At 35.4% G+C, this 16737-nt stretch overlaps 1 protein-coding gene across 2 annotated transcripts; it reads right to left on the bottom strand.

Moving 5' to 3' along the window:
* Window positions 1–2859: 2859 nt before the first annotated feature.
* On the bottom strand, window positions 2860–13711 carry LOC140159613 (ATP synthase mitochondrial F1 complex assembly factor 2-like). Of its 2 annotated transcripts, none has more exons than XM_072183115.1 (7): window positions 13688–13711; window positions 12701–12811; window positions 8496–8689; window positions 6678–6775; window positions 5935–6128; window positions 4955–5070; window positions 2860–3581 (listed from the first exon to the last, which is right to left on the bottom strand). In XM_072183115.1, exons 2-7 carry the CDS (start codon window positions 12795–12797, stop codon window positions 3444–3446), a joined length of 837 nt encoding a protein of 278 aa, XP_072039216.1. In that variant the 5' UTR covers window positions 12798–12811; window positions 13688–13711; the 3' UTR covers window positions 2860–3443. The 2 variants fall into 2 exon arrangements, with proteins under 2 accessions (XP_072039216.1, XP_072039211.1); XM_072183110.1 differs by lacking the exon at window positions 13688–13711 and adding an exon at window positions 13047–13230 and having other exon boundaries at window positions 12701–12816.
* Between the last annotated feature and the right edge of the window lie 3026 nt (window positions 13712–16737).

Raw genomic sequence — 16737 nt, 5'->3', positions numbered from 1 at the left:
ATTGTCATGGCGATAGTCACCTAGAGTGATTATATCAAACTCAGACACTGAAGTTCCTGGATAGGACTGTTTCATGTTGGATCTTCATAGCCAACCACAAATGGTATTATACATTTAAATTGGAAGACAGGTTGTGTGGAGTGAGTGGAATTAAACCAGCTGCAGAGAAGACAAGGTTGTTTAATATTTGTAACATATTTTCCCTATTGAATTTATTGTAAATATGTATAGTTTGCTTCCATTTTTTTGTATATAGAGAAAATATTTCTGAAAATTCCGTCCATATTTGCAATACATAATTATTATCAACTGAATGTACAGTGCCTTTGTGAAACATCAATCAGGTTTAAGTAAAATTAAAAAGCTACTGTTTTTAACTGTTATGAAACTGTAAAATGGTAACAAAGGTCATCCATTGGTACAAAATGATTGTATGCTCATGATGCACTCAATTCTTTCGTAACAACACACAATATTTCAAGCCAAATTTGCACTCTAGGGCATGACAAACTGGAAGGCACATCATGGCAAGATTTTAATGTATACATTTTACATTTCATATTTGGCATTCACTCAACTGCCTGATTACTAAGATGGTTGTTCATGAACAATTAGGCAATTATTACATATAAGTACATACTCCATTTGATTGGCTGGTCAATTGGCCGCAACTCTGAGTATACTTAAATGAAAGTAATAAAACTGATATGAATTGGAGAAGAATTCAGTTAGCTGCAGTGTGATACCAAATTTGTGTAAAAACAAGTCCAAATGATTGTGAAATTATTGATTGAATGAAGTTTGACCGGATTTGTTATATGCAAAAACAGATTACACAGTGTGACGTAACATAGCCTAACATGTACCACTCACCTAAAGTCGGCAGTGATAAGCATATCCCATCCATCAGTAATTGACCAAGTTGACCGTATGTTTTTCAATATGGAGAGCATTTTGCAAGGTCATTCATTATACACATTAAAATGTATCCTCTAGCACAGTAAATCTAACTGTCATGCAAATGTTTGGAATCAGACCAAAGGTCATTCACTAATTAATTTCTTGGTCATTCTGATATCTTTAAACAGGTGTAGTATCATGTTGCTGCTTAAAAAATTCTCTACATGTTCATCTGGATTTTATTGCTTTTAATTAATTGTACTCAAAGTGATGACTTTTCAATCAAGTGAAGACTTCCTTATAGCGGTGGGAATAATTCATGTTGATGTGCAATGTACATAAATGCAGTACAGAGCATATTGTCAAAGGTAACCACTAAGAAGAGAAAAAAATCAAACCCAAATATTGTGAATTCCTATCAATAACAAGAAATATAAATCAATGACTTTCTTAACAAATATTGTTTCATTCTGTTTTATTCACCACAGTCAATGCTAATTTTACAACTCTTCTTGAGTGGCCTAAACCCATCATATGTATGAAAACCTACATACAGGATTATTAAATGTGGGTGATCCAATTTTTGTTTTTTCATATTCTACCTTTGCATGAAGGCCTATCACCAAATTAATCTGATTCCAAGTTTTAACTTAACTTGCTTCAGTGGTTTTGATGTTTGAAGCAGAAAGTGTATCACTATATAGACCTTTTCAAGTCAGCATCTGAAACATTTGGAAAAGCTGGTCACATGCACCAGGTGTGTACGCAGTGTAACAAAGCGTACGCTAGCATCTTTACATGTGTATCTCGTTAGTGACACAATGCGTCACATTGTGTTACACAAAGCACAACTATAATCATTTGCAGTAAACCTTTGACGAGTGCGTATTTTAAGCATACATCACATATTTACTGCGTTGGACGCATGCATCTCCGATTGGCTGCTGAGGCAATCTGCAGTTGCCGGGTGGAAATTTATGAATGAACTGTGCGCTGTACCAGAGAAGATGAGAAAAGAGGAGATCGCTCGAACATATAATCCGATTACCCACAGTTAACCTCTATTCACTTTTCTTTGTTTGGGGTACTTAAAACACCACTTGAAACTTCCTTTGTGGTAATCTGTTCATCCGCCACACGCTTGCCTGATTTGGTAGTTCTCTCCAGTGGAGAAAATATTCCACACACGGAAGTACATCGTTAAAGTCCCAATTTTGCAGTCAAATCATGCTTTTTTTGTTTAAAAAAAAAAATACTAACCAGGGTGACCATGATTTTTAAACGAGTGAAGAAGCATTCTATATATTGCAACTCCCATTACAAAAATCAAAAAAATTGTTAAGTTATGGAAAGTCAAGCATAATTAATTTTCCAGTCAAATTAATATAAGGTCAAAGGAAAAGAAATTTAAATGATAACTATTTGAATATTTGCGGCCGTTTACGGAAACATAAAACCAGTGTAATCAGTAATTCAAACTCGTGTCAGTTTCTCCATATACTCCCGCTTTTGTGTCCAAACGTGTCCAAAAATGCTATTTGGATCCAAAATGCGGTCTTTTTCACAGGGATCTCGGGTCAAACTTAGCAGCCAGTCATGCCAAACAATACAGAAATTATATTTCGCGGTCAACTGACGTAACAAATTGATATCCGGGCATGCGTCGTTTAGAGCTAGACAGTCGTGACTCGCAAAAGCCACTTATCGTATTAGTTGATCAATCGGATTAGATCATTGTTTCCATCAATAGGCGGATGCACACATTATTTATTTGATGTGGGCAGCGAGCGACCTCCTCTTTTATCATCTTCTCTGGCTGTACGCATTGTTAGCTCCGAATTTGCAACATCACAGTAGTCGCGCTCGTCGAAGGTTTACTGCAAAATACTATAGCATAAGTGCTGCATCCAACAGCTGCATAATGACCTGGGATACTATTATAAACTGGTCATCATAAACAAACAGCAGCCATCTTTGCACCACTTCCTATTTAAAAACGTCTATAGCTCAGAGCAATGTATGAGTGATATACCAACATGAAGATGAGGCTATCACTTGTTTGATCATACCATCTAAAAAAGACACAACTTAAATGTTACTGTGGCTGGCTTTCTTCAGATGCCAACAACTAAAGAGGGTGGAGTGAGGTTGTCAATCAGGTCACACACCTTCAACCAATCACAGGTGTTCACCCACCCAAAAAGATGGGAAGCTGGAGGCAGACTGATAGTTTCAGGTGAAATCGGTATGTTGCCCTTAACTCTAATTAGGACCAAAGTATTGGTGAGTCCTGGGCTTTTGTCCCCTTAGGTTCGTTACGAGGTAAATTTCACTGTTGAATTGTTTTCTTACTAGGAGGCTAGAGAAACTGACAGATGGTACAAGACTTAGTTTTTCACACAGATTGGCTGTAATGTTGAGTATAATTGCATTAGAAAGCAATTCTAGTTGATTCTCACAATGACTCCTTGAAGTTAACTATTCAGTTATTTCAGATACCTCAATGTCCTTCATGCACATCAGTTTGATCCACATATCCTGTGCTATAATAATGATGATTTGCTAATTTTCTTTGTTTGTTCTGTGACCAGGTGAACAAAGAGTGATGCTGCTGCAACTCTTGCCTTTGAGTCGGCATATTCAATATCATGTGACCATTCCACATTGCCCCATCTCTGGACCTGCAACAGAAATAACACAGGCAGAAAATACTAGCATAAGATAAGGCAACCCAAGTTGCAACATTCAGGGCATAATTTAGTGTCAGAATTTTGCATAGCAAAACTGTGACAAAGTTTTACTTGTATTGCAATAATTATGTGTAGCAACGACATATTGAGGGCTTAGAGCCAGATATAGTGAAATCTTCTGTTTGATGATCTCTAGTAGAGCGTAGATTTCAATAATTTGAAGCTAGCAAACTTGGAATGAGCCTACAAAATGCTGTCGAAGAACTTGAATGTGACCAAATTCAACAGCATAGTAAGCCATGATTTAACATTGTATTGAAATTTAAGGTTGGTCATAACCCTGGAAACCCTTAATTTATTATGGAAACCTTAGAGCCTTAGACATATTTAAAATGGCAAACACTACTTTACAAATCCATCTGTGAAGTTAAATTTGGGAAGAAATGCTCACATTTTGGAGAAAATCCCCAAAAAAATGTTTTTTAACCCAAATTTTTGTTTATCAATTTCCAGAAACTAGATCTATAAAATGCCAAGGAAAGTTTTTTATTCTGTAAAATTTTAACCAAGTTCACTAAAACAGGCTGTTTAGGAGTTTTTACAAAATTGGGCACTTTTCAACCAGTTTTGGTGAATATTTTACACTGTCAACATTTACCATAGTAAGCCTGATTGTCTTGCTGCACCTTTGAATAAGGTTATTGTCATAGGCACTCATGACATGCATGACGTGTATAAACCAAAGGGTTTGAATCTGTACCTTCTACTGTCTTAGTTTTATAACTTGGTTACTAGTATTTCTGCAATTTGTCGTTGCTGATATCTCAAATAAAAGAAAACATCCTTGCAGCCATTATGGTCGGATACTCATTTGAGGTCATGCTGATGCGCACGGCACATTGTGATCACCGCTACTGTGCATTGCAAGTTGGTGTGACGTCAAATGAAGACATCTCAGGTCCAATCGCAAGGAATTATGGGATTTACCAAAAAGGTCAATGAAAGGTGGAATGGCAAAATAGTTAAATTCTGGAAAAACTGTGCTGCCATTAGATCAAGTAAACTTTAGCTTTCGTATTAAGTGCATATGCGGAAGATGTGGAACACTGAAATATAGATGAATTTTAAGAATAGTCTGCAAGTTAGGTTATTCAATGAGTACAATTTGGTCATCAAAGTTATAGGACTATATCACTGTACAATGTCCAGTTAAATCTAAGGTATCACCATAATAGAGGCTTACAGTCCAGTATCTTTCACTGATATTATGCTCATTACAGATTTTTAGTGCAAAATAAATTGTGTACTCTTCTATTACACGTGCAGTATTCTATGCAGGGCTGCCTGTATGTAGTAGTACTCACCTGGTAATTCAATTCCAAATTAGACAAGTCGACTGCCCTCTCTACGGTAATTTCCCTATCTATCAAAGCAAATGCTAGCACCACAGATTTCAAACACTGCACTGTATTCTCATAACCTGGTAAGTACAAAAAAGTGTAAATCATGATCCATTTATTATATACATGTACACTAGACCTTTGAGGTTAGCAACTATTTTAAACAAGTTTGCAATTTGGTAGTTCACAGCATCGTGCAAATGGTAGTGAGCTTTGGCAAAAATTGCATAGCTCAATTCATAGCGAGCATGTAGAAGGATTCAAATATCACAGATATACTTTTGTAGGTCCTGTGGTTCTTGAGTTATGATGTAAAGAGGGCTGAAACAACAACACTTTTGTAAAATGTACATAACTCATTAACAATAAATCAAGCAAGTTTTCAAAGTATACGATTTGTAGAATGAACTTTTGCAAAACATCAAAGTGTTATTTTTCAATAATATATTGATTTAGACAATGAAAATTGATTTTTTGTTGTTGTTGCTTTGACCAACAAAAGATTGTGTCGCCTTAACACAATAATGAAATTGTCTTCCCTTGATGAAGAAATTTGTCCTCAGCACCTTAAAGCCACTGATTGCTATTTCTTTTAGCAAGACAGTAACATGGGTAGGGGTAAATTTCACCTTGAGCACACGGATAAGGGTCTGATTTCCCCTAGGCCCAATTTGCCCCTACAATAGGCTACATAGTAGGACTGAATGGCATGTTGTAGACCACAACTTTTCACATCTGGTGTTTCATTCTGAAGCTTAAAGGTGTGGTATGTGCTGTGCATCGACTGGGAGTACATATTTTTACTCATGTTCTTCTTCTACAAGCATGGCAGGCCATCAAGGGAACATAGCAAATCAGTGTTTACTTGATTGAGTGACTATGTTATGTGAAATGAATATCCTGAGGTCAAAATTGGGCCTGACAATGGTAACTTTATCACTCACCTACTAGTGCCCAATCACTCCTTGTGCTCAAATGCTTTGTGATCATCTCCTTGGTTGAATCCGGTATCTGAGGTCCAACTATTGATGTTGATGATGTTATCTCTGTGTCATATTTCTTGTTGATCCATTCTAACATTGGATCCCACTCAGCTGTTTGGAATTGCACTAGTTCAACTGGTTCATTTAACCTGTAACTGTGAAGAAGCAATGGTGGAAATAAAAGAAATGAAATACACGCAACAATAACCCTATTTAAATTAATCTTATCATATGAAGGATCAATGATCTTATCTATGTCCCAAATCCTACCCCTAGTACTTTAACCAAACACTAATACTAGACCCTGTTTACATCTAGACTCTTAAGTTGACTTCAGTCAAATTTAGACTTCATTTGTTCTAATGTTGACCGTTTCTTTTAATTCAAACTCAAATCTGCGCTTCAAAATTTTGCAATGTAAACAAAAACTCCCTTAGAGGGCGATTTCATAATGACTATTGAAGCATGAGCAAAGGCGTAAAAGTCTAATTCACCCTTTGTTTGAAGTCGACTACATTCTGGACGTGGTGTAAATACCCTGTCTAATTCATGCTAATCCAAAGTTACAATCAGAATTTGATGTCACAATTGAAGTTGACTTCAGGCTAGGGTAGCATTTATTCTGAAGTCTTGTTTCAAACAATGGAAAACTTCATAGCAATTTTCTGTTTAGAAGTCGAATTGTTTACAAAATGCCAACTTACCATATTGTGTCTGTGTCTAAAAAGTGAAGAATGCCTCTCACAACTTTGTCTTTTGCTCTCATGGAAGGATTATCTTGTGCAGTGTTACATAATGATGTCTGGAAGGAGAAAAATCAGAAGCAAAAGAATATGTAAAACCATGCCAAAAGATTACTTGCACATGTAGATAGATGTAATCATAGACTCTAAATGATACTTCTCTTTTACAAGGTTTTGTCTGATCTTTGACCATGTCTACTTTGGCTAATCAAAAGTTATAATTTGTAATTTAATTGGTTGTAACAAGATGACTACATTGATATATCAAATACCGGATTCAACATTGATATCAAATACCATATCCGTTCCATTAACTGCCCAGGGCGCTTAGCAAAGTCATTTTTGGCGGGGACTTATTTTTTTACTTTGTTTACATAATTGCATAAGACAAAAATGGCTCAAAATAGCCATCCATCTACATCAGTATGTCATATATTTCAGACCATGAACCAGATTTGCATGGGCAGTAACAATTTGCATTTTCACTTGTAAAGTCACTGGTTGGGCACTTAGGTAGGGGCATGGGCAGTTAATGGAACAAATAAGGTATAATGATCACCAATGCATTTACATGTACCGGTACTGCATATGTCCTGACTGCTTTCAGTTAATATTCTTATGCTTTTGAACAAATAATGCTGAAAATTGGGACTATCCTGACAAACTCACATCATCTGAAGAATGCAAACTGTATATTGTAAGTAACATTGAAATACAAAGGAACTTACGATATATTCTTGCATTCATGCTGATGGTTTTCCCGGAGGGCCACTCAAGTATAGGCCTAATACAGTGGAAACTCGTTAATACGAGATCGCCGGGGTCGGCATGTTTAGCTCGTATTAAGCGGAGTTTGTTTTAAAAGTCGGGTACAAAATGTGTCGGAAGACTGCATGTGTTTAAGCCTAAAGTCGGCTCAGTGGGCTGTACAAGCAAAACTTCACTGGTCGAGTCTGCATAGCCATCTTCATTATTTTATACTAGATTTGCAGCCTCCGAGCAATGTCACAGTTTGAAATTCCCTCAATCGGTATGATAGGCTAATAATTGTTTTTGTTTTTCGGTAAGAGGCATTTTTCTCACAGCTTTCTGAAGAAATTCAGATGATTTTCTCAAGCTGATTATCGTAACCAAATAAAACAATTATATGGCGATATCGGGATTTCCCCTACTTCCAGCAGTTAGTAAACATGCCTTGAAGGGTTTCCCACTTTCGATCAAAGGGCAGACTTCCGCGTTTGCGATTGGCTAGTCTGATATGTCTGATATGGATATGGATGTCGTCAGCAATAATTGGCCTTATATGGCAAATTTCGTCATGACTTGATTTTATAACATCTAAAAATAGGAAAGGGAATCCTCATCATTTGCCGCTAAAGTGATGTCTCGAGCGAGTATTTTGTCAACTTCTCACATGATTTACATCATAAATTTTCCTTGGGAAATTAGCTCGTTTTATCCATCATAAAAACAATAGAAAACAAAAGCTTTGACTGACAGCAAGTGCTCGTATTATGCGGATTTCGTATTATTTACCTCGTATTAAACAGTTTATTTTGTACAGTAAATAATAGGGGGAAATCGGGACCACGAGTGTCTGTTCGTAGTAAGCGGATTCTCGCATTAAGCGATCTCGTATTAACGAGTTTCCACTGTAGTGTGACTGGAGGCTTTGTCATGCACTTATCATAACACTGTGATGCCTTACTTACTTCAATAACCCAGGCTTTGGCCTTGTTGTTCTACCTTTATTCTCTAATTATAACATTAATTCCTCACCAGATGCATTGTATGTTGTTTAATGATTTCTTTCTGGGCATCCCACTCAGTGGCTACAGCAATGGCTAATGGTTCTGTTGGTACAGTGAATATATTCCCCAATGGTGTCCTCAACTTTCTTTTGTCCAGGTTGACTTCAAATTTATTGCTACCAATTTGGCTGATGCTCACATTTTTGTAGAATCTTTTCCTCTCTGTAATTAATAAGCATTTTGAACATAAACAACCATTTACTTCACATTATAAATGTGGTAAAATCTTAGATTATTAATACACAGATTGGAATTTTTCATGCCTGTAAAGCGTACTCAATTCAGCTGACGCCGTACAGCGTACAGACCTGGCGACATCGCTCTTCTTACGCGAAGTTTCTTTTAGTATGTACGCCGCTGTTTGCGCTTATTTTTGAGTTTGCTCACGCGGTACCTGACTTAGCGTCGATCCCCTGAGGCAACATGCCATGTTTCCGCGGTATGGGTAAAATGCCCAATTGTACCCACCATGTTTGCAGATACCCAAATAAAGTCTGTCAACTCAGAAGTACAAAGTAAATAGACCTCGGAAACTGGAGGTATGAGAATAATTATTTCAGTACAATGTATGTGTAATTTATGCTTCTCTGCGCGCACCATGCTCTTTATGCGTCATGTTTTTTAACACACAGTCAGTGCATGTGACGCAAAGCATCTACCCCCGATGCAACAAATTTGGTTTGTACTTCTGGGTTGAAGCAGTATATGTCAATTTGTATGAATATTTTCAATCATCCAGGTAGATATTAAGGGGGTACTACACCCATGTGGTAAATTTGTGACTATTTTTGCATTTTTCTCAAAAAATAATTACACACTGGTAACAAAAGTTATGTATATTATTGGGGCAAGGAATCCAATTACTACACTGAAATTTCAGTGACTCAAGACAAGCGGCTCAGTATATATGATAGGAAATGAGGTACATCCTAGCGGTACCTTATTTCTGATCATAAATAACAAACCGCTTGTCTTGGGTCACTGATATTCCAGTGTAGTAATTGATTCCTTGCCCCTATAATATACATAACTTTTGTTACCACTGTGTTATTAGTTTTTGAGAAAAATGCAAAAATAGACACAAATTTATCGAGGGGTGTAGTACCCCCTTAATTAAGCCATAGGAATGAACGTTTTAAATATGCGGCCGTCACTTTTTCAAATCACAACAGCTGTTTTTCATGATTATTCATTACGGTACCATATTACTTTTTAAGTGAATGTGCTTGAACTGTTGAACGGAGGGCTCGGAGGCATTGTTCATGAATGCCCTAGGTTCCGATTATAAATAAGCGAATTAAAAATGCGGAGACATCTACGTACAAATTTGTACACTAACAGAGCCATTATAAGCCAAACCGCAGGCCGCAAAGGGTTGGTGATCACAATTTTAACTATCACTAAATGTAGACTATTTTAGGGGTTGTACAATGTTGTATAGGTGACCCAAGAGTGACGTCACAAGCCGTTGACCTCCGTTGACAACAAATCCGATTCAAAAGTCAAATTTTGTAGTTTTCTGTGGTTTGTCCCTTTTCAAATCGGCCAAAATACTACCATTTCTATAACTTCTTGACATGGCATGGGGGCCTCCAGCCAACAACAAAAATAAAGTGGGGTAAAGACTCTCCTCTACATGTTCATGTGTTCAGTTTCACATAAAATGCAATTTTCGCCAAGTATTTAACCTTTTTTTTACCGAAATCGGCCGAGAAATTTGCTCGATTCGAGATCAAAACAGAATATAAACAACTGAATGCAAAGAGCTCTGCTAAGTGAAGTCTTCAACTAGTCGCTCAGCTGCACGGTCTATTGTGGGTTGAAAAGCGTAAGTGTAGCTGACTGTAGCGTCATATAAGTAACCGGATGACCGGGGTGACCTATATATGCTCATGGAGTCATACACCATGTACACTGCATGTTTATATTAATTTCTATTTTTTAAGCCAGTTGTAGTAACTACAAATTTCGAACGTTTGAGGACTTGTTCTCAAGTTGTAGAAGGTGCCATAGGGTGGGTAGAGTGTTAATTATTTTCATTATAAATGTCGCAAAATATTAATATTGACAATAATTAATAACCTGTTTCACCTCTCCATGGAATTCCTCTCCATATATTCATACATTGCTCACCTGTGTTTTCATATCATATTTTGTGGTGAAAAATGATTACAAATGTGTAATTTGCAATCAGTTTTCGAGCAACGATTTCTTCGAACCGACGGCTAAGTGTGTATGTGAATGCACATTAAATATATACAAACACATACACAGCACCTGTTGGAACTCCCGGTCGGAGTAGTCACGATTATCGCACTTTCAGTTTCCCACGCGTTTGAACGGGAATTGGATTGCATACTTTTTCGATGTCTAGTGAGCAAATTTTTCAATATTTTGAGAAAATGATGTCAAATTTTCTATTCTGTATTGTTTGGTAATAATGTCTTTTGCCAATAGTATGTTTAAAGTTGTAATTTTGTGTTTTTGATCGCAAAGATCGGATATTTTCGTTCCCGATTCGAATTCTGAACCCTTCTCAAGGGTGCCGATTTCGCAGAACTTTGACGATAATTTTGCCTTTTGGACACTAAAATGCTTTCGATCCTTAATTTTGTTTCAACCGAGTCTTAAATTAGCAAGCACAATACGGTTGGTACCACTTTTATATACGGTCGCATGTCATAAGTTGGGTACAATTTCAATTACATGGTCAAAAATGACAAAAACTATATTTTTTGATATGTTGTATATATTGACAACCTCTAATAATTACCACCATTTTTAACCATAACACATGCTTAATTTATGAGATAATGCTTAATTACTAATTAATTAATACACAGGCGTCTATGTAAATCTCAATTTTCAAATCCATTTTTCTCAAATCGGACCTCAATTACAAAAATGACTGTAAATTTTTTATTTTATGCAAGAATGGCATCAGATTTAGAGGATATGTTCTCAATACATTAATGCTTCAAATGAACTATTTAAAATAATTGTATGTATGTTAATTACATTGTGAAGGTCAATGACCTTTTAACAAGTAATTAGCGAGACGGTTATTCTATTATTGAGGAAATGAATATCAAGAAGAGAAATGTACATTAACATGTTGCTAAAAATACTGAAATTCAACTAGGATTTCATCAAAAATGAAAAAAATGGAACATATAACCTGTTAAGGTGGCGCTACACCTGTTGATAAATTTGTGACAATTTTTGCATTTTTCTCAAAAAATAATAACACACTGGTAACAAAATTTATGTATATTATAGGGGTAAGGAATCCAGTTACTACACTTGAATTCCAGTGACTCAAGACAAGCGGTATGTTATATTTATGATAAGAAAGGAGGTACCGCTAGAATGTACCTCATTTCTTAACATATATAATGAACCCCTTGTCTTGAATCACTGAAATTTCAGTGAAGTAATTGGAGTCCTTATCCCTATAATATACATAACTTTTGTTACCAGTGTGTAGTTACTTTTTGAGAAAAATGCAAAATTAGTCAAAATATTTATCAGGGGGTGTAGTACCACCTTAAGTAGTCAGTAATTGTTTTAGTTGTACAAATTCAACATTCAAAGCTGTCAGTACATCATAGCCTCACTAGATTTGAAAAAGTAAGCAGTAGTTTTGACATGCTGACATGTGAATTTTCACATAGGCCCTATTGCACACTCCCGCATCCGCCTGCTCCACATCCGCCTGCTCCTCCACCCCTGGCATTTTTCGTTTCAACTGATGTGATTTTTTTACTGAATAATGTATAATTATATGCTTCAGTAGACTGAAAGAGTATAATATTAGGCTTAAAATAAGGTATCAACCACTGCTGTAGGATATGGGGTTACGGAAAGCCAATCAAATTTGTAACGCAATTTTCCGAAAAATGTAATCCCTCCACCCTTTTTGCATACCCAACTTATGACATGCGACCATACATTGATGAAATTTTAAAGATTTTTTTTCAAGTTTCTAACCGGCGCAAATCGTTAAGCAGTTGTTAAGTGTGTATTTCCCATTGACATCCAAAATGGCGTAAGCCAGTCCTTAATATACATAGGTACGGCGTATATAGGACTGGCAAGCAAGTCTAGGTCGGAGCCGGGAGTTTCGATTATTGGAACTGTTTTTAAGCTTACCTCTCTAATTTTTAAGCTTACCTCGAAACGAGTGCCACCTTTGTTGGGTGAAGAACGGCAACCCTCTCTGCAGTCGTAAACACTTTGCTCCAAGCATTGTTCCAAGCATCGTATTCATTCAGACATTAAATACTAAAGTTGTTTTCTTTAAACTTCCGTGGTCCGGGTACGCGCTGGTGAATTGTGATCGCGTAGAAGTGACAAGGTCGCCTACTACGCGCCGCGCCGAAGACCAATGGGTCAGCCGGCTTGTTGTCAAGTGCATTGATCAGCCAATCAGCGTGATTGTTTATTGCTTTTGTGTTTACGCTCGTGTACGCGATACGCACAGGCACGACCACGGAAGTTTAAAGAAAACAACTTTAAACACGAACATTGAAATAAACAGAGCTTTATTTATCAGGTCCCTGGAAATGTAAACAGATGACACATGGCCAATAAGCCAAATCGGCATTAGAAGTTTGCAATGCATTGTGGGACAGTTTTTGCATTTTTAGGACACTTTGTCCTTTGACCTATCAGAAATATTGGTTTTTGTGCATACAAAAATAATTTAAAAAGTTTTACTAGAATAAAACAAATCAAAAAATATATTTGTTGTATAAATTAATTATTTAAATATTTTTAATGATAACATTTTTACAATAATAGATAAATAAATAATAATTAGAGAAATTTTCCCGATATGTCAGAGGTCAAAGTGTCCTAAAAGTGCTCTCAAAAACCGGAAGTCACAATGGCGATTGGGCTTATTGACCTTTGCACCTTTGGCTGAGGAAGTCATACTTCATCGCTCTACCTACAGCGACGAATGATTGGAATTTAACAATGAGATAAAGAGCTTTTTGTTGCGTTGGCTAAAGCGCGCTATCTCATTGGTCAAATACCAATCGCTCGTCGCTCAGCGATGGAGCTCGATGGATTATTTTGTGTTTTCTCACAGAAAATTAATGTAATAAATAAAATCCGTTATTTTGTATTTTACAATATGTTGTAACATGTATTTACCCATTTATGTCATTAAGAACTTATTTCTACGGTATACACATGCTAAAGTAACACTTGATTGATTCAGAAAGATATTATTTGTGGAAAATTACAAAATAATTTCTGGAAGTTTACAGCATGAGCAACTATTCCGGGCGAAGATCTTTCCAAGAGCTACCACGCAATTTTCTCTGTTAAATGTAATAACAAGATGACCGAGTCATTTTCTACAAAAGTGGGTGTTAAGCAAGGATGTGTTCTCAGTCCTTTGTTTTTTAGCATTTTTTTATATGATCTTCCTTTAATATTTGATAATAGTTGTGATCCAATTTCTTTTGGTACAAGAAATCTGAATTGTTTAATGTATGCTGATGATTTAGTTATCATGTCAAGTAGTTCTTCTGGATTACAAAATTCCATAAATAGATTGAATACCTATTGTCAAAAATGGAAACTTACTGTTAATATTGCTAAAACAAAAATCATGATTTTCAATAAAAGTGGTCGCCTTCTGACTAATTACTCCTTTAATTATGGAGATCAAAATATTCAATTATGTCGTGAATACTGTTACTTGGGTATCATATTTACACCATCAGGATCTTTTACAACAGCTATTAATCTTTTGTATGATAAATCATGCAAAGCATTTTATAAGATTAGAGATAATTTATACTGTTCTAGTTCTAATAGTTTTAAATTGTTTTTAGTCTCGTTAGACCTATTCTAAGTTATGGTTGTGAAGTTTGGTCTCCTTATTTACTTAAAGGATTGAAAGATGGTAATTTTATTAACATATGTGATAAACTTAAGAGCGAAATGCTTCATGTAAAACTTTGTAAGCTGATTCTGGGAGTCCATAAAAAAGCATCCAATCACGCAGTAAGAGGGGAATTAGGAAGTTATCCACTATTATTATTTATGTTATGTTTAGCAATCAAGTATTGGTGGAAATTAAATAATGAATGTATGACCGGTAACCATTCCTTGGTAATTCAGGCTCTTTTAGAAGATCGTAAATTAGATGTAAATAATTATTTTACTTGGTCAAAAGGTATCAAAAATATTTGTAATTTAATTGGTCATCATAGTGATATATGGAATAAACCAAATATTCTTTGCAAATCATCAATAACCGATGTCGTTTTATCAGGATTACAGGCTGAATACAACAAGGAATGGTTCTCATGTGTTAATAATAGCCCTAAGCTTAGAACTTATTGTAAATTTAAAACAAAATTTGAACATGAAAATTATGTTCTTTTTTTAAATAGATCCTCTACTTCTGTTATGTGTAAGTTACGTATTAGTGCCCATAAACTTTTAATTGAGACGGGGCGTTATTCAAAACCACGTTTGCCACCTGAAGAAAGACTTTGTCAAGTTTGTAATTTGAATGAAATAGATGATGAATTTCATTTTATTATGCGTTGTAATCTTGTTAAACAATATCGTTTGAAATTGTTTTCTGATCTATCTGAAACCTTTGATTTCACAACTTTATCCGAGCAGGATTTATTTATAATGATAATTGGTACGACAGATTATGATATTGTGAAATCTGTTAGTATATTTATAAATGAAGCAAGTAAACTCCGCTTTCAATAATTGATGCCTTGTAAATATTTGGTTGTGAGGGCGATAGTCACTGATGAGTGAAGACACAGGTCAGTGGAACAGTCTGAGTCTTTGTATAGCGCTGAATTAGACTTGATCTAAATCTTTCACCATACAATTTTTTACTGGTCGGCTGAGACGTGACAGTATTATAGTGACATTCTAGACTAATTCCAATCAGCCGTCTACACTTCGCATGTACTGTGTATGCTTCGTAGTGACGACTGAGGGCAGCAGTCTAGTGACATTCTAGCGCTGGGTTAAATATTACTGGTTAATTTTTGTACAAGTTTTACATCATATAAATTAGATATGTGTGCTAATGATTATGATATCATATATTTTAAACTTTGTTTCTTATTTTTAGTAGTTTATGTAGTTTCATATGTAATTATAGTTGTATTGTGTATTAACCATACTGTATGTTCGGTAATTGTTAATAAAACATTCTGATTCTGATTCTGTAATGACAAAGTATCTTCACCCATTGTAAAATCAACCGGCACAGCGCGAATACAGGTAATCGCTGATTTCCAACCGCCGGACCGACTTCATGAATAATTAATCTGATGACGTACATAACAGGTTTTTGAGTATCATTCACAGATTAGGGATGTGGTGCTCGGTGCAGTGTTTCAATTTAATATTGCAATCATGCCGAGAGTCTTTTGTATTGCATGTCTAAATCAATGATGGTCTGTTCGAGTAAACTCTTATCTAATTATTTGATTAATTCTAGGGCCTAGACCTACATTCATTCATTCATTCATTCATTCATTCATTCATTAATTAAACTCTTATCTAATTGTTTTATTAATTCTAGGGCCTAGACCTACATTAATTAATTAATTAATTAATTAATTAGTTTATTTATTTATTTATTTATTTATTTATTTATTTATTTATTTATTTATTTATTTATTTATTTATTTATTTATTTATTTTTTTTATTAATTAATTAATTTATTAATTTATTTATTTATTAATCTATTAATCTATTAATTAATTAATTTATTTATTATTTTATTAAGTTATTAATTAATTTATTAATTTATTAATTTATTTAATTTATAGGGCCTAGGCCTATACTTATGGTACTTATGTATCTACATTTTGTATTTATTTGTTTGTGCGTGTATTTATTTATTTAATTATTTTTGTTTAATCACCTATCACATCTCGAACTATATGAATCAATCACTCATCCGTCACTCTTACTCACCCTTCTCATCACTCACACCTCTTACTCACCCCTCTCATTACTCACTCACTCGACTCACCCACTCACTCACTCCTTCACTCACTCACTCACTCACTCACTCACTCACTCACTCACTCAACTTTCACACACTCACTAACCCCCACACTCACTCACTCTCTCACTCACTCACTCACTCACTCACTCACTCACTCACTCACTCACTCACTCAACTTTCACACACTCACTCACCCCC

Source organism: Amphiura filiformis, chromosome 1 (assembly GCF_039555335.1).
Source record: "Amphiura filiformis chromosome 1, Afil_fr2py, whole genome shotgun sequence".
NCBI classification, from domain to species: domain Eukaryota; kingdom Metazoa; phylum Echinodermata; class Ophiuroidea; order Amphilepidida; family Amphiuridae; genus Amphiura; species Amphiura filiformis.
The sequence above is the reverse complement of the archived record's forward strand: the minus strand, read 5'-3'. Positions and strand labels throughout refer to the sequence as shown.